The sequence below is a fragment of the Oryzias latipes genome, chromosome 15 (assembly GCF_002234675.1).
Source record: "Oryzias latipes chromosome 15, ASM223467v1".
NCBI classification, from domain to species: domain Eukaryota; kingdom Metazoa; phylum Chordata; class Actinopteri; order Beloniformes; family Adrianichthyidae; genus Oryzias; species Oryzias latipes.
In genome coordinates this window covers 17855921-17880078 of record NC_019873.2, presented here as the reverse complement: position 1 = coordinate 17880078, position 24158 = coordinate 17855921, and the positions used below count along the sequence as shown (strand labels likewise).

General features: G+C 37.0%; 1 protein-coding gene across 8 annotated transcripts in view; it reads left to right on the top strand.

Annotated features, from left to right (window-relative positions):
* LOC101162863 (serine-rich coiled-coil domain-containing protein 2) overlaps positions 1-24158 on the top strand; it is a 44328-nt gene that overhangs the window by 14845 nt on the left and 5325 nt on the right. For 3 of the 8 annotated variants that reach the window (XM_023963032.1, XM_023963033.1, XM_011484349.3), the window contains 7 exons: positions 38-246; positions 7935-8028; positions 11495-11597; positions 11695-11875; positions 13339-13404; positions 13541-13660; positions 17473-17613. In XM_023963032.1, the coding sequence (XP_023818800.1) occupies positions 38-246; positions 7935-8028; positions 11495-11597; positions 11695-11875; positions 13339-13404; positions 13541-13660; positions 17473-17613 (914 nt within the window). Of the gene's footprint in view, positions 1-37; positions 247-7934; positions 8029-11494; positions 11598-11694; positions 11876-13338; positions 13405-13540; positions 13661-17472; positions 17614-17840; positions 17888-19103; positions 19192-23943; positions 24029-24158 lie in introns of all 8 variants that reach the window. The other 5 variants (XR_002874685.1, XM_023963038.1, XM_023963036.1 and 2 more) reach the window with 3 other exon arrangements.

Here is a 24158-nt window from a genome sequence, read left to right as displayed (position 1 = left end):
TAGTGACATTTCTCCTGACAATTTTTTTGCATTTCAGAAACAGAAGAAGAAAGCCCTATGCAAGATTCTCAGGGACCATTGGTGGTTTCTTCAGAACAGGGTGAGGCTCAACAGGCTTCGTCTGTTGAGATATCGCCCTCAAACAGCTCTGGTGGAACCTACATGTGGGATGAAGAGGGCCTACAGCCCCTTGGGATTCATGAAACTCAATCATTGGATTATGATGACTCAGAGATTAACAGCATGGTGAGTCTCATACTATTGATTCGGATACTTTGAAGATAGCAATGCACATAGATACTAAGTATTATTATCTAATTTCTACTGAATGAAAACTATGTATTTAGTTTCTTTTTGACTGCTGAATTTTTAAAGTATCTTTACTAAATGTGCAGTAGGCATTCTTAGTTGTAGCTTTTTCCCAAAAGCCCTGGAGTTCAACTTGTCCCCTTTATTTAATGCCTCGCTCTTACATTTTATTAGTAAAAAAAAAAAAACACATTTTAATTGTGTTTGAAACTGTTTTTCTGGTAGTGTCCTTTGACTCTATGCACATTTAATGTTTTTATATTGATGAATGTTGTTTGATTAAGTAAGTTTTAGCAATTCAAAGTACAGATGAAATAATTATACACATCTGAAGCAGTAAAATAAAATTAACAATAATTTTCAGCTATAACCTTTCACATTTTCATTGATGCCAGTTCCTCCTTTTATGAGGAGAGCACCAACCTCCAACTGTTTAATAACTTCACCTGCTTTACTGCATCGCTGTGCCAGGGCGTCTGATCTCAGGACGGCCAGAGATTAAACACGAGTAGGATTTGAAATTAATTTACAAAGCTTTGTTTGGTAACTACTTTGGCTAGAAAATGTTGACGCACGCATCAAAACACTGGATTTGATTTGTGTACCCAACAACAGTGGACTTGTTTGTTCAAATTTTAAATCAGCAAGCAAACAGTTTTAACACTGTGTTTCCAGGCTTAGTGCTGGTATTGGTACAAGCACAAGGATTCTAGAAATTTGCTTTAGTGCCATTCAACATGACCAAAGGAATAAGTTCTTGTATGGATGTGTGAGCATTGAGCATGCTTCCGTCATGGATGTATCTCTTTGACGTAAGACAGACCAATTTGACATTTTTGGCGGGCTGGTATAAAGCCTGCACAACAAATCAAAAACTTATTGACATCACAATATGAGCTTTTGCAATACGCATATCGCAAAAGACTGCACAAACTGGGATTCATGGTTTCTTTAAATGGTTACACAAATGCAAATATAGAAAAACCATTATGTTTTCAAAAAATACCATGCACACAGGGTTCCTAATTCCTATCTACCGTATTTTCCGGACTATAAGTCGCCCTTTTTTTCATAGTTTGGCAAGGGGTGCGACTTATACTCCGCAGCGACTTATATTAGAAATAAATTGAAATAAATACATTGTTAACCCTCCTGTTATGTTCATTTGTGAGGAACAGAGATGATATTCCTGGGTCAATTTGAGGTATGAGGTATGTTAAGTGTTAAGAGTATGTTAAGTGACTCAGAGAATCAGCAAACTTTTTTTTACAGTAAGATCTTGAAGGCTAACAACATAATATTCTATTTTCCAATGATTTCATATATTCAGAAATGCAATAAAAGTGAAAACTGTTTCTACAAATACAGGATGAAAACAGAGTATTAGTTGGCCAATGATGCTTCATGAAAAGAATAAATAAATAAGTTTGAGAAAAAATTACTGTGAACTTATTAGATAAACAGTCTGCTATGATTGTGTCATTTAAGGTTGTGAAAGTTAAAATGCGACTTATAGTCCAGTGCGACTTATATGTGTTTTTTTCTACTTTATAATGCATTTTTGAGCTGGTGCGACTTATACTCCGGTGCGACTTATAGTCCGGAAAATACGGTATATTAGTTTTGGACAATCCTACCAGAAAGGTAGATAGATGTTGTTTAGTGTGTTCTGTCTCCTATTGAGATAACTTGCAGTGCAAGTTATGTTGACTTTTATTGAAATACAACTGTTGAAATGAAATTGAAATGATGGATTTTCTTTTTTATGTTTTGCTATTTATTCATGTATTGTAAGTCATATTGTCTTTGCAATTTTGATAACTTATCACTGTTTTACACATAGCAAGCTTTCCTCTTATCGTACCGCTCTAGCTGGTATTGGTTCTGGTGTCATGTAGACATGCTCTCTAACTGCTGGTGAAATTGTAAACCCGGTAAACTAGTCTATTCAGATAAGAATTACATAAATAATTTAAAAAAAATGTTAAACATTTTTTAGCATAAATATGCTTGTTGAGTAAGCTAACTGAATCATTTGAATCTCTTATACTTCATACTAATTAAAACATTCCTGCACTGATCTGCTGGTGATCAGTGATGTTTTTTACTATCACTGTATTTTAATGTGATATTATGCAATATTGTAATTACATTTGTGAATACAAAGGAAAAGTAAAAGCAGGATTAGAGTAAATGACTTGTAATCATCATCCAGCCTTAAAATTGCCAGGTTTTGTTTACCCTGACAATGTGTATCCTGTGGATTTGTCTGCAAGCTGTTCTTGGATCAGTTGCTACTATCATTTAAACCCTTGGGTCTTGCCACGAACCTCAACAGATAAAGAGGCTCTGATTTAGTGGAAGCTGGAGGGAAAAAAAGTAAACTGGGGATAAAAGGAAAGGGATGACAAAGAGAGAGATGTAGTGATTGCTAAAGTGCAGCGATTAGCTCAATGGGGAATTTGCCTGCGAGATATTTAACAGAGTTGCACGATTGGAGGAAATGAACCCATTTTCTGTAATTAGATGCACCATGCTCCCTCTACCGCCAGCCTTTTTCTTGCCACTTCTTCTCAATCACTTAGCATTTCTATTTTTTCTGCCATCTTGCATGAAAACTTAAATACTTCAGAGGTATTTCCAAAATGTTTTCCAATGTTTGTAGGTGTATGCTGCATAGTAGGATATTAATACATCTTTTGACAAATGTGACTCATTTAGAGATGTTCGTTTATCTGAAAGTAGTTTCTTGCTTGCTCACATGACTGTAAAATAGACTCTTGCCTCAGTTAGACTTCCAGAGTGCAGAGGTATTTTTGGTCCACTTGGAGGAGCTGTAAATCCTTCAGACTCTGAAATGTGAGTGTGTTTAAGGTATGCCTAAATTTGTGTGTCAACTTTTTCCTGTTGACTTGTAGGTGTATCTGCATTGATATAACTTCTTCATGAACTTGTGATGATATTCCCATAATGTACACTGCAGATGAACACAGTACAGACATTATTGGACTTGATGCTTTCTATTGTTCACTTGTGATAAAAAATCCACAGAAGGAAGTTTTTTTTTGAGGTTCTGCATCTGATCAGAGCTTGGGACTACATCTAAGATGTCAAAGCGTTCAAAGAAGACCATCTTCTTTTGCTTTTAAGACTGTCATTGTATTCTTACATACATGATAAAGTTGTCACCTTCAAGATTACACTTAAGTTATGTTTATTTACATTTTTATGAATGTTTCTTTAGTATGTTAAATAAGATGTAGAATTTATGGTGCCAAAAAGTTCACATAGCCTTTTAAGTTTCAAGTTTGGATGTTACTTAAGGAAAATAAAATAAACTTTTAGGTAAACCAAACAAAACCTTTGGTAAAAAAATACTCTGACTAAAGACATTTTGGATTTGTGATTTCATTTGATACTTTAGAAAATGAAACTGATTACTTGTTTAAGATGAACAATTTGACTCAAAAACAACCAGGAATGCATAAACTAAGTCCCCCTTCTGGCCTTTTGCATTAAACATGGAATGTCACTCATTTGCCTCTGTGGTCTTATGTTAAACGTCTGCAGTCACTCATTCTTGGTTCATTAATTTTATCTTTAATTCTAGGTGGATCCTGGTTGAAAGGGGTCAGGTCAATAATGTTTAAATAAGTGAGGTGTTTAAACCTTTTGTCAGCAAAGGGCCAGTCATTTATGCTTTTGGTGCTCCAGCTATGCTATGGCTTTAATGAGGCATGAAGCTATTGTTTTTTGTGTGAACCTATTTAACCCCAAACCCTAAAAAAAACTTATATATAAAGGTTTTGACATATATATTGATATATATGTTTCACTTTGTCTTCATTACCACAGTGAGGCTGTAAAAGTAGTTGTTTATTGGAGCCATGCTGATGTGAATAAGTGGAAAACAACAGCAGATTGTCATAATGAATGCAAAACTATATTCACTGCTTAAATTGAGATGATTAGATGTAATTAATGAAAGCATTATGGTTAGTTTTGATGCTGAAAGTTCATACTGCTGCATTCAAGGAAACACAAATAATAGGATTCAATGATTCTGCTGGAGGTGGCAGAGAGGAAGATGCTGAGAGTGTGAGAAAAGAGTGTCTTGTGGCGACCCCTGAAGGGAAACGCCGAAAGGAAAATAAGAAGAATGTTAGAGATGTAAACAAGAGACATAAAGAACAATGGAGTAATCCGTACATTCATTAAGTTACTTGTGTAACTATTATTTTAACTTCAAATGTTCTGTTTTACTTTGAACGTGTGAGTATTGTATTACTAAATACACCAGTGATATGGAAACAACTGACAAGTAAAAATGGAGGATTTAACTGCTGTCAAACTGTAAAAAACATGAGATGCTAGTGGAGCACAAATGAGGAATTGCTGTTGTGTCAAAGGCCTCTGGGGGGGAAATGCCTTAAAGCTAAACAACTGTCCTGCTCAAACATTGTCAGGTAAAGCTAGCAATTTGCAGATCTGCCTTTTATTCTTAAAAGCAAAGCAGCTCAGACGGCAACACTATTGGTTAGATTTCAAAGGCAGTGTCTGTCCTGCATTTTAAACACAGGAGGTCAAATAAGAATATTGCTCTGCAGAAAAAATATGGTTTTATTTTATTGGCAATAATCATTCCAATTCAAATTAACTGAAGAGAAATATTAAAAAAAATTGATGAAGCATTAAAATCTCTACTATATAAACATTGAGCTAAAACTTTTGTTTTGAGACTATGTTTAAGGTAGCTTCTTTGTAGAGCGAGGAGCTGCTTCAAGGTTTGTCAATCCCTTATTTTCACTCTGTTTTGCAGTTTGCTTTGCTCTAACAGGTTCACTCTGTCTCCACTGCACTGTTTGTGTTTGTCCCTGAATAGTTGCTTCTGCGGAGCTTAAAGAAGCAAAATATTTACAAGAAAAATGCTGGTATTTTAAAAAAATAATAAATAAAAATATTGCGCAAAAGTCATCCAAATGTATCTTGTCGGCTGAATCACTTCTCGGTTTTCATTTTTCTTAACAGCAGTTCATACGTTTTCTTTTATAGTTTAAAATGGTCAATTTTGGAAACTGTCTTGATTTATAAATTGTCTAATTTTTAATTTTTACTTTTACTGTAACTTATATTTACTTGCCTTCTTATGGTAAAATCCTACTGTCGAGATGAGACCTTAATCTTAATAAGATTTCCTTTACCAGTTAAAACTAATAGTCCTTTCACTAAGTGAAAGTCTTTGTAGTTTAGTTTGGGATTCCCTTCTAAAGCTAAATTAAAGAAAATATTTAACAAAAATCGAATGTCTTCTATATCGCTTTTCTTTTTACTTTCTTTCTTGGCAATTTGATAAAATCCTTTATACACATGGGCACCAAAGTGCATTATTAGATGTAAAAATACTTATTATATATGTTTTTGGAAAAACGTCCAAGTTATCACTGGTCTCTCTGCACATTCCAATTTGCCACCACAACACTTTAAAACAGTATTTAATATTCACCTCATTTGAGCAACAATTTTTTCAGCCAGGCAGTAGCCACTAGATGAATAGATTTCATTTGATTTTTGAGTTGAAGGACAAAGCTTTAACATTTACTTTACATTACAGATGAAATTCTATCTTGTCTGATTTACCATTCTATCTGGAGTCTATTTAAATATAACTGTTTGTATACGTTTTGAATGTTGAACTGGGAGACCTTCTTACTTTGAATTTACCAAGAAAGTTTGACTGTTTTGATCCCTTCTTGATCCGTCCATGTCGGTTTGAAAAAAAACAACAAAAAAACAAATTGAGATGGAAAACCTTGATTTAGACTTTCAAAGGTGGAGATGTGGTAAAGTTTAGTTTGATACAGCACAGTATCACATCAACAGCAAGCACATTTCATAAATCTTCAAGTTACAAAAAAAAAAGTCCCACACGTGTAAGAAACCATGTCCAATTAGCCCAAGGCCCTGTCTGTGCAAGAGATGAATTTCTTTCATATCAACTACTTTCAACTCTGAAAAGTCCTCCAGGGCTGCTGCGGACATATACCTTATACTTCAAGACGGTGCCTTGAATTTTCCAGTGCTGTTTTGCCACTATGAAATGAATGCTCCTCCTCGGGCAGGCTATAATTCTGGCACTGTACCGGGCATGCTTGGCTCCTTCGCTTTTCAGGTTCACATGCTGATGCTCATGACTCTTTCCAGAAGTAAAACTTCTCTTAAAAGATTGGAGCTGCTCACAAAAGATACATGTTCTTTGAGGAATGCAGAATGAATGAGTTTGTGGAAAAATAATACCTAAATGGTATTCCTGCTGCAGATGGATAAACAAGCTGTTGAATAATGGGTTGTGCTCGTTTTCCTCACAGATTTTCTGTACTTAGGTCTATTTTTTAAATTGATAGTATGCCTGCAAAATGTCATTATATTGTGCTGTTGTAATTACTGTAAAGCTTGGTTGAAAAAAAAGGTGTGTTTTTGTTGCATTTTAATGCATATCTACAAAAGCATATTAAAAAAATCTTAAATGGCAACAATACCGGATAAATGACTACTCGGATACTTCCTAAATCAAATAACGTTGAGTTGTGAATCATATTACATATGAACATTTTTCATTTCTCTGTAAATATTATAGAAATTATTATATTATAGACATTTAAGGCAAACTTAAACTTACTTCTAAGGCTTTTGTGGCGTCTTCAGTGACTTTGGAAAGCCTTTGAGATCTTTAAACAAAGTTACATACAGTCAAAGAGTTGAATGATAAAGGTAGTCAACATTGATTTTGGCTCTGTGTCAGAATATTACAATTTTATGTGAAGTCCACTTAACTCTCTTTGCTATTAGACCTGAACCGGGTAAGTAAAGAGATGGTACATTTTGAAATACAGCTAATACTACGGCGAAGATATTCTTGCTGACAACAAATCTCTTCAAATCTATTAATATATTTCACATTTTCTAAGAATTTGTTTAGAGTAAAAAAGACCTAACTTTATTTATCCAAAGGGGAAAATATTGGTTAGTGTTTCAAAGAATCCAAAGAAGAATCCAAATGACTCCTAATTGGATGTTACTTTTCTAACAGCCTTTTTTCTTGCTTGAGTTGTGGTTTTTGTTATCACAACAATTTTTCTGGTCTTTTTCAGAGAATAAAGACGTTTTTAAACTTTAGGGGAAAAAAAGATGTAAAAGATGGATCCATTGTAGCTTAATTTTAAAATGACAACAATTACAAAATAAAAGCTAAGAATGCATGCCTAATTAAATCACTAATTTTGCAAAGCAACTAAACCACAATACAAATAATGGTCAGATCCCAGAACGATGGGTTAAATTGACAAGCTTCACAAACCTAAAATTACTATTATTAGGTTAAGCAAGAAACGCAGGTTAAGCAGCTGACAGGTGTAATTAAGACATTTTCAGTTAAAACTAACATCTTCCTTTTGTTTTTTTGTGTATCGCTAAGTGATATACTGTAATTTTAAAGCAGGACATCTTCTTCAAAAAAACAGGTTAATAAAATATTGGCATCCTACAACATTAGTTATTCTGTTAAACACAAAGTAAAACCTTGTTATGTGCTTCCCTGCTTTATTTACATTGTATCCCATGTTTTGAAGGATATTTTGAACAACCTGGACCCCTTGAGAACTGGAGATTTGGATGATGATGACCTCATGCTGGATGTGGACCTCCCAGAGGATGGCTTTCATGGTCAGCACACCAAATCACATCAAAACACTCATACAACTTAAAATTGTGGGAAGCTTTTAGGAAAGTGACAGACTCTATGCAGCTTTTTTAATTTATCAGCCTGAGGTTGTTGTTGTTTTATGGATGTCATGTAAAGCTTATTATAAATGTATTTTGCCAAAGCGTAAGCTTTTAATAGATAATTTATAAGTGATTCTTTTTTTGTGCTCCTTCATTCCTTTAATTTTGGGTTTCCGCAAATTTATACCTAAAAGCTTTTTTTTATGTAAATGAATTTATGCACACACACAAGGTTGGAAACACAGCAGAAGCTCATAGTATCTTAGGAGCATCTTATTCATATACTTCCCTCGACAACAACAGTATGTTATTGGCGTGATTGGCCTAATAGCTTTATTTTTTACACATTACAGCACCCACTTTGTTTTGGAAACATCAGTCTGAATAAGACTAGGAACATTTGGGTAAAATAGCTGCTTTGTTTGAGATATCAGATCACATGATGATGCTATGATATATAAATAATGCCCGGGAGAGAATTCTTTTCCCCCCTCATCAGCTCTGTGAACAGACCTATCAGGGTGTCATTCGTTGCTAATGCACTAGCTCACAGTAAATGACTCCAGGAGGCTGAACATGCACAAACAAGGCTGCTTTCAGCACCATGCAGTGCAGTGGAATGTATGGAGTAGGCATGCTGAGGTGAGCATACTGCATCAAATGAGCACAAGGACAAACATCAATACACTTACCGGTAGGCACACAGATGTCAGCTTGTGGTTTAGTGGCACAGCTGTTCCTTTTTCATGAACTTTTACTTTTCCGAATGTTATTACGATTTCTTCTGCAGTGGCTTTGGCTGGCACTCATTCTGTAAGTTGTCCCACTTAAAAAAAAATTAGGTCTGTAGTGATCATCATAGATATACTTTAACCGAGAAAGACAGATTCCAGGAAATCACATTACATGATTTTTGACCACCTGGCGTCCACATGTGTGGACATCACTTTGTGGGTTATATTACCACAGTAGTTAATTATGCTTAACTTGTGACTGAAATAAGAAAGGCATACTAAACAAGAGCTCTGGTCTTAAAAGGTTTAAAGAGATTATTTGTAAATTTCTTAATTTCCTTCATGCATATTAGTCGTCTTGTCCCCTTAGCAGAAAAGCCGCCCCAAGGAATGATGTTTCCACCCCCGTCCTTCACAACTGGGTATGGGGTTCTTGGAATTCAACTCCGCATTCTTTCCCTTCCAAACATTATGAATGCTATTATACCAAGGAGTTCCATTTTGGTCTCATTTAACCACATGGACATGTGCAAGTTTAAGCAGTGGGACCTTTCCAGGACTGTTGGTTTGTAGTCCATAACAACATAGTGTGTTATTGTGGTCCCAGCTCTCTTCAGGTTTTTGACCAGTTCCCCCTGTAGTTCTTGTCTGTTCCCTCACTGTTCTCAAGATATTTTGTCACAGCAAAAACTTGACTAAGGTGGCTTTTAGCATATTAGAAGTGGACACAGACGGGAACGAAATAAAACAACAAATCCTAAAGAATAGTTCTTCAAAGTCAAACAGTTGCGTCTACAACCTGTTATGTCTAAGTCTGTAACAACAACTTCTCAAGAAATAGACCCAAAGATAAAGAAATAGACTAAAAAAGAGTTTAAAACAAAAGAACATCTGAAACGGATATTATATTCTAGAGAGGTTATAAAACTTGTTTAAATTAAGAAATTACCTGGCATATGTGCATTGCAGGTGTATCGTAGTGTGACGACTATGGAAAACTAGGTTATATTTTACATTTTAATTCTTAGAAATAAGGTGTATTTCTTTGTTATTTTGATGATCTAACCTGATAAGTCAAACAGACAAAGTAGCTATACTTTTCTTTATCACTTGTAATGAGACAAAAATGTATGGATAAGCTTTTCAAGTTCATTTTTCCTTTACCTGTTGCATGTTGCTGCAACACTGCTTGTACATAGCAACTTTAATAATGTGTGTTTGTCACACAACTAGTGACAATGTTGTCTAATACATAAATTAGTCATGATCCAAATCAAACGTCCTTCTGTTAAGTATTTCTGTTTCATTAGGCTGTGCCTCCAAGACACAAACACATAGGACTATCATTTTTATCAGAAAACTTTAGTAAAAACCTAGCTTTAGCTATGCTAACTGTGCCTAATCACCTTGCAGCTTGCCGTCTGTAAACAGTGGTCTTCTGGTTGCTGAGGGGCCAGGATGAAGAGAGAGACAGGAATGTTCTCTCTGGAGGAATGTGATTTGGAGTGTCATTCCTTCCTACTCCTTTTCGGGTAGCAGCCATATTTATAGCCCACTATGTCATAAGCAGAGCTAATGTCACGAGCAGTAGAATGGTGGGAAGGCTAGTAAAGCCCAGCCCACAGGGCAGGCCATGGGATGCGACAGAGGGAAGGGTGTTTCTCAAAAAGACCCCCTAATTCTGCTAAAGAGAGTAAAATGGAGAAAAAGACTGAGGATCCCGGATTTTTTTCTCCAGCTGTTCAGCCTTTTGATGTAAAAGAGGTCCGAGTTCTTCTGTCTCAGCTGGTGGTTTCCTAGCTTGGGCACGAATCAGTCACCTCACTTTTTCTCTTACCAGCAGGGGTACAGTCCTCTCTCGTCTCTTCATGTTCCAAGGGAGTTCCCAGAAAACCAAGCCTGTCAACAAAAATATTGCCAAGCGGGCTGGGAGATGGGTTGACATTTCTCACTGACACTTTAACAGATTACCAGCTAACAAGACCAGAAGTCATTCTTCTATTTGTTTTGTACTTTTGTTTTGGACTTGGCATATACTCGGTTCATACTTTTTGGGGAACTTTGATTTAAAAAAAAGTTTTTTGGAATGTACCATCTCTGTGTGAAGCAGGGCGTCTGCTCCAGTGCTGTGCACCGACTCTCAGGGTGATGTATTATAAACGGCACCACTGAATTTGTTTGTAAGCTTAGATTTTCCGTTTCTTTTGCTGCTTTCTTCTTTTTATTTCAGTCTAATCGAATGGAATCGTCACATACAAAAAGCTAAAGGTTTTTTTTTTCTTTTTTGTGGAATCGTTTTCTGTTCTCAATTTTGTCACAGTCATGGTTCATTTCACAGCTGCATACCACTGTCTGTCACCAAACACTTCCATCCTCATTGTGTGCAGAAAAAACTTTTTGCAATTGGAGGTACAGACAGAAAGAAAGAGGCATGATTAAAATAAGGAATTGATTGCAGATTTTTTTTAAATGGACTGCAACAATGATAGACAAAGAAAAAAAAGGACAAAACCAAGCACTGCAGGTTACTTTTAGTGTCCATTAGCGCTAGCAAAAGTGAATTTTAGACATTATTTTCAAAAGTTAGTTGTTTATGCTTTTTAATGTATAAAAAAATCTGAATTGTTTTACCCCAAAAATTCATTTCATTATAAAAAAAAATCTGTCTGTAGATTTTGACAGCATGTCCCAATTTGAACGCTTTGAGCGAGGCAGCCGGCACGGACAGAGACGTAATCAGCACCACTGGAATGGACCAGAGCTCAATGATAACAGGTTGGTCAGATATTCTTTCTGGTTTCTTTTTTACCCGTCTGTGACATTTCTTAGCCTGTCGGGTTTATGCAGGTTATATACTTTTTTTCTTTTCCAGAGCTCATGTCCTCCGTCATTTCGATGGTCTCAAAGCTTCAAGGACGTCTTCAAGGCCTCTCCAGTCTAAAGGCATGCAGCACGAGTGCAGATCGGCGCTGGATGAACTCACCCTTGAACACATGTCTCAGGACTGCAACTTACTGAAAAATCAGCTGCTCAGGCTCAAGATGTTATTGCAGGTCAGAGCCACATTTGCAGAAGAAAGTCTAAAAAATATAAAACGTATATTGTATATGTCCTCCATCATGAGAAAAATGCCACAAGAACATGAGAAAAACACACAAACAACACAATTTTCATCAGAGTGGGTCTTTAAATAGCATTTCCTGTGAATATCAATATTTAAATATCGTATTTAGAAATATGTAAAGTGCTATCGTGTAGAAATCAAACTCTATTCCATGCAGTAAATATCACCCCACATCTTAAAGAGGCAAAAAAGTTTGTTTCCCTTTACAAAAAGAGTAAGTCAGCAGTTTTATATTCTAGACATTTGTGAGTCTCCACTGCACTCACAATTGTTTCCTGCAGGTCAGCTTATGCATAAATGATGTGTGCGTCTGTCAAGCTGTTCACTGCACAGATACTTTGTCTGTCAGAGAAATTCTCTTAGAGGGAATAAAACTGCAAAAAAAGAAAAGACCAAATAAAGAGAAAACATTTAAGCAGAAAGAAATGTTCACTCCAGTATGAAATGCACTAAACACTGCGCTCTGCAAAAACACATTAGGATCCATGCGAATTCATAAGGGCACAGAGACATGAGCACATCGCACTGCATAAATCTAAATTGTCTTGAGTGCGTTGACTTAATCTTGGTGCTACGGCGTAGGGTAAATATTGATATTTTTCTCTGCATTTAGATTAAATGTCTGCTATAAATGGGTTCTCTGTGCTTTCTGCAATTAGACAAGCACTTTGGTTGTGTGGCCTCAAGAGGAATAATGTTTATTTTGCTCAAAAACTAAATTTGTTCTTTGTGTTTTTTTTCTCTCTCTTTGGGATGTGGAGCTTAAGGCATCAATTGTAAAACTCCCTCCTCTTTTTGCTTCATTGCACTAAAAGTCATCCTGCACGATTCCTATTTTACACTCTGGTCCAACTGGACAGAAATCAGTAAGCTAATGAGCATCAGGAGGAAAATACACCCAGATAAAATAGAAGTGGTACTCCACTTAGATGAATTGACAGGTTAATAAAAATTGAATTCCTTTTTGTGACCCGTGACAACACAATTCATGTTACACTTTAGGACTCTGATGAAATATTTGTAGAAGTTCATATTATATTTCCAGGCCAAATAAATTAATTGGAAGGAAAGCAAACAGGCAGGGAATTGCACTAAACATACTGCAATCATGTAAGCACACTGAAGTTAGAATGTTTTTTTATTTTGGGGTGGGGGATTTATTGGAATATATATAGCGAATGCTCAATGAGAAATGGTGCCTCCGGTATCTAGTGCTGGTGGCTGACAGTTCAGGGCCAGAGGAGTGTATGAGCAAAAAGAGTCAAATTCCCTCACCATTGTGAAATATTAGTCCAGAGGCATGCCTAAGGAAATTGCTATTGATTCAACTCACAGTGTTTTTGCATCTGTGTCCTTTTTGTGTGTTTTGCGGATGGGCTGCATTTGCTTCAGCTCGAGGAAACCGACCTTCCAGGAGAGATTTCTGAGGAGACAGAAGAGAATACTTCAGCAGCTCAGGTATAACAGCCGACCCCAGGTTTATAATTGTTCACTAGTTGTACAGTAGACACAAAGAAATCAGATTTTATTGAAAAAAAATCAACTTTCCCTCCTATTACAGCAACATGTAATATACTATATTTGTTTTTTCCAGTTAGACACACTAATGAAAGAAGTGCAGGAACTCAGGGAGGAACTGAGGAGTCGAGACAAAACCATAGCTCAACTCACAGCAAAATGCCAACAACTGCAACAACTTCAGCAGGAGCAAACTGTGAGTTTGTGTTACCAAGCAAAACAGAACCAATGTTGTACCCCGATTTTTCAGCAGAGTATTACCCAAAAATGACAGGAAAACAAGTGTTTTTCCAAATGATTGCCAAATAATTTTACAGCAAGGTGATGTCAAACATAAACTTGAGCTACTTTTCTTGTCTACAGTTTAGCATTTACAGTAGTTCTGTTCTGAATGGTATTCATTTACAGTAGTCTTTCTTGGTTGTGGTCTGTATGGACCTCTGCTCTGCATGTTGTGCTCATTTCCCTGCTCCAACACACTTGATGTAAATGACTGCGGCCTGCTATCGAGTCTGCAGAGCTGATGAGCTGAATCAGGTGATTCCAATACAGGTTTACAGAGTGTTACTAAGAGAAGAGGCAATGCTGCATTTTAGTTTGCAGGCCTTTTTTCTCCAATTCATCTGAAATGGGATGCTTTATAAGTCACTCCGGAGTATAAGTTGCAGCAGTCAAAGAAAGCACGATAAAGAAGAACAAGATTATATAGATATTGCTCTGAAGTATAAGACGCTCTTTTGGTAGAACATTATTTAACAAAAAAAACAGGACCATCTTAAAATGCAAACAATGACGGATACATAATAATAACTACTGTTAACGCATTTAGCTTCATGAAACATAAGAGGAACTAAATAAGTGTCCAGTTTATTAGCACAATATATGTATAATATATATAACCATGGCATATAAAACATTCTAACAAGTTAGCAAACTCTTTATGTTGATTCAAATCTCTAAATCCGTTGACTTCTTCATTGTCTGTGTTGCTGTAGAACAATTCTGCCGAGGTTTGCGCTGCTTCCTCTGTCCCTGTTATACTGTTACACTTACCTACAGCGCCCTCTAGCAGTTGTTAGTGGTAAAATAACAAACACATGAGCCTATTTGTTTTTATAAAAATTCCAAATAAGTCACTCCTAAATATAAATCACTCCCCACTGCCAAATAATGCAAAAGAACGCAACTTAAATTCTGAAAAATATGGTACTTAAAAGAAAAACAAAAAACAATAGTTATTATATCTAATGTCTTTTTAAAAATTTTTTTTTTGGGTCAGAGCGTTCTTTAGTAGCTGCTGAATAGTGGTTAGTTAGAAATATTAAGTATTATTTCAACAGAAACACTTTGAAAGATAATGGTAGAAATATTCAGCCTTTTTTTACATGGAAGACTGAAAACCTTTAGGAGTTCACCACCTAATGCTGGTGTCTTGGTTAAACTAGCAAGCACTCTCTATGTGGCTGATAGCAGCCAAGAAGAATGAATGCATTAGGCAACAAGAGCTTTTCTCACACTGACTATTCAAGCTCAAATGAAGCCCCTTTATTTTAAGTCTGTGTCTTATTTTAAGCCGAGAAGCTGAACAGGGATCAGTGTGTACAGTGTGCTTTGAAGACTGATCTGTCACAGAGCTCGAACTTGAGTAAGTGTTCATGCAAAGCTTTGTTTGCATTATTACTTTAATTATGACTCGCATTTCCACCAACAACAAACTAGCAAGAACCTAAATAGTGAAAAATGTAAGGGAGATATTTCCATACCACCTAAATTTATTTTGTAGTGGTCGCAGGCACAAAACAGGCACTGCACCCCTTTACTCATTTAGAAAATACAGTTTAAGCCTTTTGAAAAACCTTCTTCCGGTGTGAAATGAGATAGAATCATTTAAACACATTTTTTTGCTGAACAGTTGGAATATTTTGGTTGACTCCTACTTCCACTACAGTGGGTCTCCTCTGCCTGCCATCACATTTTGTTCAGTTTTGACTCCATTTCTATGCTCCACATATTTCACAGGTATTCCCTTATTAGCCAAAAAATATCTGGTGACATAATTCAAATCTCATCCAATTTGACAAATGCCAAAATGTCAAACCTGGAAGCATTTGACTGTCCACGTGCTACCTTGCCAATTAGAAGTAACACCCATCCACAAGCAAAGGAAAAAAAAACAAAGTTTTACATTCTGTGGATGACTTTTAGAAATTTTGATAGTGTAAAAGTCAAAATGTTCTAGAAATAGGTCAACAAGTAGTTCCTGAGTTGATGCTTCCCTCGAAAAGTCAGAATTTGAGAAATTTAGCAAATCTTACTTTCCTATTTCCTCAAAAATGCCAGCAGTATTAGACAAAAAAAAAGAAAGCCCTGTGCAGAATGCTGTGGTTTTTACTTGTCCCATAGGCTAAAATCTTTTTAGTGTTTCTTTAAAGAATAAATGCTTCTGTTGTTTTACCATTAGGGCCGCTGAGTTTGATATTTCTCCCTGAAATTGGTTTAGAGACTTTACAGATCTCTTTAGCAGCTCTCTGAACAAATGAGGTCAAACGTTAGAAACTGCTCAGTTTAGACTGCTGAAAGTAACTAAAGTGACCATAATGGAGATTTGAAGAAGCAAAACAGCAGATGTGCTGCAATAACCGTAGAATATAGTGTCTTTGGATGCAAAAGTCCGGGGGAAAAAAGGGGAATCTTGGGAGACTGAGAAGGGACTTTCTCAGTTCTACTTGGCAGATTGGATTTTTGGATGCTGTTTCCATTAGTGTTGTGGCTGCTGTTGATGATTAGACTCTCATCCTGTTTAAACTCAATTGTGTTTTCATCTACGCTGAAAAATAGCTGCAATTTTTGTCAGATCTTTTAAGAATCTCTGTGCAGGAGATTATGTTCTTTATGTGGATTTAAAAAACAACAACACTTTAAACATAATGAAATGTTGCAAATGTACTAATAGTGAGCGTTCAGGGTAATTGTCAGATTTTGACTGCTAAAAAGCAATTAAAATCATCTGTTTTTAATGAAAAACGTTTTGACCTGTTTGAAGTATTTTTATTGAAAAAAAAAAAAACGTTTTTTAAACATAGGTTTTTTGGCAAACATGTTTATTCTTGTTCATAATATCTTTAACCCGTACTAAACCAGACTTATTTTTTCATTAAAATGAAATAATGTGTATTTTATCGCAAACTACATGGACCACAGTGTTTGTCACCATGTTTAAGTTTTTGGCATCTTCAGTGTTAATGTTTAGCATTACTGTTCCCATCAAATTACTGTATCACTTAATTTATAATTAATATAGCCAAATACATTTCTTTAAACACAAAAAGTACATGTTTAAATTCTTTTTGCCCTTGGCCGCTGAGGTAAAAAGCATTAATTTATCAGTGACCAAAATACAAATAAGCAATTACAATTTCTACATGTCTTACTTTCCTAGAGTGATATCTCAAATACAGACATGTTGGTGCTTGCACCATCAAAATTAAATACAACTTAAGAGTTTGTAAGTTGAAACTATCAAAAACACCACACCTTTAGTAAAGTACTCCAGCATTAATTTTGTTTTTAATTTACATTGCATTAAAAGGGCCTTAATCACCTTAATACATGCATTCTGAATTATTGTAACCTATTTGTATGAACAGATAGAGAAACTTTGTGCAGAGATTTGTGAGTCAATATGCGAGTTAAATCATTTACCCATAAGACCTCCAAACGTCTGAGTTTTTGTCCAGAGAACGTATTTTGTGTTGCATTTCCTCTGGTAAGGGTAGACTGTTGACTGACAGTGGTTTCCCTAGGTACCCCCAAGTCATCGTGACTATATTGATTGTGGCTGCAAGGTTTGTCAAGCAGAAATGCTTTGTTTCTGGTCTTGACATTTCTTCCTATCCCATAGTCCATGTATCTTCTTTTTCTTCATTATTATCCAGTAAACTTACACTTGAAAGTATATTATTTCTATTTTTTTAATTTTTTTATTTATTTTTTTCTTTTCCAATCCAGTCTTTTCCAGGACAAACTAGGTGTCAATGCCACCACCAGGGGGCCCCCTCCTCACTACGACCCCACGGTGGCAGGCAGGGTGAAAAACGTCATCTCTACGACAAAGCTACCCAGACGCACTGGAGGCCACCAAACCATGCTGTGAGTCAGATTATTACTAAGCTTTTTTTTTTTAACCGTAAAATCTGGGTTTATTGAACTTCATAGAGAGAAAGTTCATCCAGAACTCAATTCCCTTTGAGCCTCTGTTTGCTATCGCAGCCTGATTCTGCTGATCAGATCAGTAGAATATCGTGTCCAAACTCTATATCAACAATAGCTCACATTGAAGACTGGCTACAATCATGTTGTGTGTTTCTCATCCACAGCTGGAAAGTCTCCAGAGGGTTAAATTGCTTTGCCATGTCATCTCCACGGAATACAGTTTATTTGTTTATCAGTTTGCCGCCACATTGCCTTTCATCTAAACAGCCAGAACTCCCAGAACATGGAAGCTAGTCCTAACATTGCAGGAACAGACAAATGTAGATAGAGACGCATGTAGGGAGAAAGAATTGGACTGATTTGTGTTTTTGTATTTGCAGGCTCATGCTAGAGCAGCATGCTGTGTGGCAGTCAGCTATTGATTGTATAGCTGAAATGCCACAGGCAGTGTGCCTAGTAAAAACACTCTCCTAATTGACCTGCTCTTTGCTAAAAGGGTGACACACACACAAAAAGCAGGCAGCCCTAAGCATTTAGCACAATTATTTCCAGAAAGGAAATCATTTTGACAAAATGCTACCATATGAACTGTTACCTATCCGTTTCAGAAGTGGAAACATTTATATCTTGACACATGCAGACGGGGAAAAAAAACAAAACATGTTAGCCTGCCAACTACATTAGGTGCCCACTTGCCACAGGAGCGTATAGTTTACCAGTTGCTATAGCAACCATCAAAGCAGAGCTATACATGATGGGATTCAAACCTCTGGTTAAAAAAGAAAAAAACAAACATAATCTGGGTTTAATGCACTGAAAACCCATCATCAAAATGTTTTTGTTTTGTCTGTGCACTTTATACTACTATATATTTTTACATATTTTTAGATATTGTATATATATATATGTATTTTTTTCATCTCCTTTCGTCAACATTACTGTGCCATCACCAGAGCGGGCGCAGACAGTTTCCTGCACACAGTTTCACTGCTCAGTGAAAATAAACACATTATGTCTGTAACCTTTGAGTTTTCAGAGCTCGCAGTTGATCTTAAAGGTTAGCTGTGCACTTGGGCCATTCCTTTGGCAAAGAATTGGAAGAGAAAAAACAATTCACAATGTATATATAACAGTAACATTTCTTTAAAAAAAAAAGAAACTTTGGTGTTTGCTGTTTAATCAAAAAGCTTGGTGGCAAACTTTTTTTTTTCCATAATACCCCATTGTTTTTGCATAGTAGTGTATCTACTCAAATATTCATGTAAAAGTCCCACTCCCATCATCTTTTGCTCTATTTTAAAAGCGTTCTCAGTCGTCTTTTATGATTATGCCATTTTTATCCAAAATAAAAAAACCTGTGTTGTTTTCTAGGACATCATTTTTCCAGAGCAGCAGTAGTTTCTTAAACATTAACCTCTGACTTGTAGGTAGGACTGTTGGCCTGTCCCCACTTCCCGTCACCCATCTGTTTACACCCATTACAACCCAACCAAGCATTACCGCTCCAAAAAAATGGTGAGCAATATCGGAGCTGTCCAGCCGTACAGGTTTGAGTCCGATTCCAGCTCGGACGAGGAAAGTAAAGACGTACATGGATCTTGTCATCTACACGTAAATGCATTATCTGTGTTTTCCACAAGTTTTTTCAAACTACATTTTTTTTCTGCTCCTGATTCACCATGATTTGAATAAAGAAATGCTCAGAAATGCAATTTTAAGTTTAATTTTCCTAATCATATGTTCTCCATCATCTGAAAAACACCGCACATGTTAAAAACGGTTGGAGTGGGTCTTTAAGGCAACATTTGTAGACTTTTTTTTTTGTTATTTTTTGTTCTTTAAAATGATTTTTTTCTCATCCAACATCTAAAGTGCTCCAGTACGCTGGAGTGTCTGTTTTCCTCTGATGCCATATTAGGAAAAAACAAATTACTTTCTGCGTCAAAGCCTAGAAGATGTAACGTTTTTATAGCTTTGTAGTTCATACAAAGGTTTTTTATCTCTGTAGTCTGAAGGTTAAAGTGTTTGCAAGGAGATTAGTCTAGACACACATTTTTAAGAGCTCTTACTTTACTTCAGTAGAAAAACCAAGAGAGAAGTTCAGAGGAATTTTAGTGCAAGGTTTGTTGCTCCTTATTTTTAATTTTGTGCCTGCAGGGCCGCTTTATTTGCATTTTCTAACAAGAGAGGGACCAAAAATGTATGTATTGCTGCCCTCAGGGCTACAAAAAAATCCCTATATTTAACTTTAAGCTTTTTCATATTGGTAAGCTTTCGACAACAATTGTGATTAGGTTCCAGTTTTGAGGTCAAGCACCATTTTCCCAAAGATTAAAGAAAGTGTTATATTAAATGCACACTTGGTTGCGCTTGTCACAGCTAGTTGCACAAGCAGTGTGGCAATAGAACCTACTTAAATGTAACTTGTAGAAAACTAAGCTTTGTGAGCGTATCCCTGGAGCAATCACACCAGTGGATCTTCCTTTGTCCCTTCTTCTTATTGTTGCAAAGAAATCATGTGCGGTATGAGTTTGGCGATTTCACACAGAACAATATAAGAGCATGTGCAGCTTTGTGCCTGCCTGCTTGATATTTTTTTTTTTCTTTTTTTTGCTCTGTATGTAATTGTGAAAATGGGATGCTGGACGTGTCCTCGTGCTCAGGTGTGGAGCACGCTCAGTGTGACTGAACAATGAGTTCAGCTGACGGGAGGAAGGGGGGGGGGGAGACCCCGCTAATAACCCAGATAAACAAACATGCAGATGAGCTGCCGCAGTGAAACAATGGCAACACAACAACAGGCAGCGTTACGTCAGCGGCAGATACAGAGCATAATTACAGCTCCTTTCTCCCTCTCTGCCTTTTAAACATTCGTTTCTTCATCTCTTCTTACGGCTCCCTTGACATCTTTGTTTTTTATTGCTCCTATTCAGTTTTTTTTTCTCTTTTCTTGCTTCAGTGATTTTTCTGTTTTTTCCCCTTATGTTTGTGACCCTGTCTATCTGAGACCTTTGTTGTCTCCTACCTCTAACATAATTAGATCAATTTGCCGTCTCTCGGAGTGAGAGGACAGAGCCCAGTGATCGGTGTTAAGCTGTTAGTTGAAAGTTTTGCCTTTTTTTTCCGGATCTTGACCTTCTCCCTACACCCACACTTTGTCTGCCCCTCCTGCACCAAACAGCAGGAACACACACTTACCCATACACACTCACTTTTGGACAGGTGAAGATTTAATTGCCAAAGTCACTGAAGCGAGTCTTGGAACCAAACTTGACTGTCAGCGTGAACCTGCTCTACGAAGCTTTTTGAATGAAGACTTTGAAGATGTGGAGTCTGTTAAGGGCGACGCAGGGTCTCCTAAAATCAAACATGTGATGAAAAGGTTGTGGGATCGCAGCAAAATCAAAAACTTTCCTTCAAAGTGTCTTTCCACAAGCTCTAGTTTGAAAACTCTAAACCAAGATCATCACATGGAGACAGATTGTATTTTATAGCCAAATATATATATTTATATTTATAAGGCACAGTCCCATTTGATAACACATGTACTACTGTCCATTCATTGTTGCATTTGCAGATAAATCCACATCTCGCTTTAGCTCCTATTTTGCCCAATCTTTAATTAAAAAGAGAAATGACTTTTCCTTTTTATTGTAAAACTATTCAGTTTCCCCACTTAAGCTTTTTGTTGCTGACCAGCAAAAAGTAAATGTTCATTTGTTGGACCATAAGCTCTTAAATTACATTCTTAAACCTGCTTGTTTACATTTTGCAGGAACACAAATACACACTCACACAGGCACTCTAGGGGCAGCAAACAAACAGTATAAGCTCTGTTCATTTTCATTCCTGCATTATACTGTCATCTTAGCTTGTAACAACAACAGACTGGAATAATTAAAGGGCTGAAATGCACAGTGAACTGATAGTCCGGGTGTGGAAATGGCTGTAGAGAGCAAACACTGACGCAGAGACACAAGCTTTATCATCAGATGGCACCTTCTCTTTCATTATCTGAGGTGAAACCATATACTGTAATACAATGTAAAGAAAAGATATGGTTGAAAAATCATTAGCTAACACTCAGAATAGGCTCCTTCTTTTGCCTTATTCACAACTGCCCTCATGGGTGGCTAAAAGCTGGACGAACCAAAATGGATGAACGTGTAATGGGAATGAAGGTGGCCTCCACACATTTTTAAGATTGTGGATCGCTGGGTGAGCCCACAGAGTGAAAGTATTAACATGACAGGGTAATAGGTCTTAGAGAACACTTAACACGTAAGGGTGCGTTCCATTTTCGTTATGTCCCCTAAGGTGGTCGCACGACGCTCAATGGAACCGCAAGACACCTGCGCTCACTTCAAGATGCAGCAGCACCTGTGTACAACCCTCCACGGGGCTGGAGCACCCAATGCCATAGGCACCTGAACGGGTCAACACCCGTATGGGAACATGGGACTAAAACTCAACATTGATTTGAATGAAAGAATTCACCTTTCTTAAAAACATTTCAAAGCCAGTTAAAAAAATTGAAAATTGGTTTTCTGACAGTAAAATTGGAATCCTAAACAGTTTCCTGTGGAATAAAAGATATGTACAGATACTTATCACATTAAGAGGATCAATGTAGAATGGAATTTAAAAATGTTTGTAGCCAAACCAACCATGTCTTTCACTCCAACACCCCGGGCCCAGCTGTGAGGGCAGTAGGATGAGAATGCATTTCCTGTGTACTCATTAAAACTGTGAGTGCCTGAAAGAACTAAATCTTTACTTTTACCCTGAGCTATTGACCCCTGAACCCAGGTCTACATGTTGTTACTTACCGGGGAAAAAAAAGACGGAACTGATAGGTTATAAATATATCTTGTTAAAATATTTTTTTCTACTTTTCCACTTTTTGTCTCACTGCCCTGGTGATGTACGCCCTTCATCGGAGGCGTTTACAGGAATGGAAAATGTAAGAAACTGACAGACAGACGGAAGCAGCTTCAGGGTTTCAATAAAGCTGCCAAATTCTGACAGAATCGTTCAAGGCCCTCCAACCTACCCCTTCGTTATTATTGCCTTTTTTCTCTCTGCAAATGATGCTTCACTGGGAAGCTTCTGCCAACACCGCCTGCTGAAACACTTGTTGGTGTTCAAGGAGGGACATAGACAAAGGGAGATCCAGCAGGAACAGTAGCACTAGAGGGGTGAAGAATAGACTTTGCTGAAGCTGCAAGGAAGTTGCCGCCTCATTTTCTTGTCTTCTTGCTTCATGTGTCCAACCAAATGTGGTATTTCTCTTTTTTCTGTTTGATAATTAGTCAACTAGAACGACTGGTGACATGCTAGTAGCTGATTGTAGGGTAACTTTTTTAGGCACTTTTCCTAATGATACTGTCAGAAAATGAGTCTAAATCATTACTTCTTTTCTGGACTGAAGTTTTCTTCCAGATTACCTTTCTGAAAATGTAACTTTGCACAAAGAATGGCAAAGTCACTGGAGGGAAAATGTGCATCTCAGTTGGTGCACATAGCTATGTGGACACAGGAAGTTCCCGGCCGGCTGTCAGCAAAGATGTACCTGACCTGCTCCAACTGGAGCAGCTTCACTCCTGCAAGGTCATAACCATCTGTGACAAGGTGGAGCCGACCACCGCCAAGAAAGGTCACACACGGTTCTTTACCAGCGTCCATTGGACATCGCTTTCCTTTCCACTACATTGTAATAGGACATGGAATATGCAAAGGGATGTGAAGATGGTTGTAAAGCTTCATTCAAGGTGTTTTTTGGAAAGATTGGGGGGAAAAAGTTTATCATCACTTTGAGATATCAGTTTTAGCCAATTTCTATATGTGTAAAATTCTAAAAATATATATTTAATAGATTAAAGCAAAAATATTGTTTTTAATTTGCAGTTATCTAAATTAGACTGACCTTAAGTGCTCAAAAACATGAATGTTGCTGTACATCAGTTCACTTATAGTGCACCTTGTTTCAGTGTTGCTCTCCGTTGCTTTCTAAAAATGTATTCCAAAATGAATCAGTAAAAGTTTTAGGAAAAAAATCCCTAGAAGTGAACTTTCCATTAATGTTGAGGCTGCATGCTGTTCGGTGTTTGCATGCACTCCTGTAAATGCTCCGGTGTGGCGTGCTAATTGGGCTGTTTGTACTCATTAGAAGTGCAGTCAGGCCTGAGAGTCTTTGTGAGCATGACTTTCATGGTGGGTGTGTTCTGCTGTGTTATGCTTTCTGTCCTTTGTGTTTTCCCTGCGTAGGGTGTGCTGCCCACCCCCCTGCTGTCCCCTTGGCAGGCGCAGCATCAGGGCTTGACCCGCACCAGCATGCCCCAGCGCAGACAGAGTGAGTCACTGAACATCCTCTGCAGCCTCCTCTGTTCTCTTTGCAAAATGCAGCGCATCTAAGGGTCTGACAAGTTACTCAGTAGCTTTCCAACTTTTTTACTACCATACAAAATTATTTTCCTTTTTAG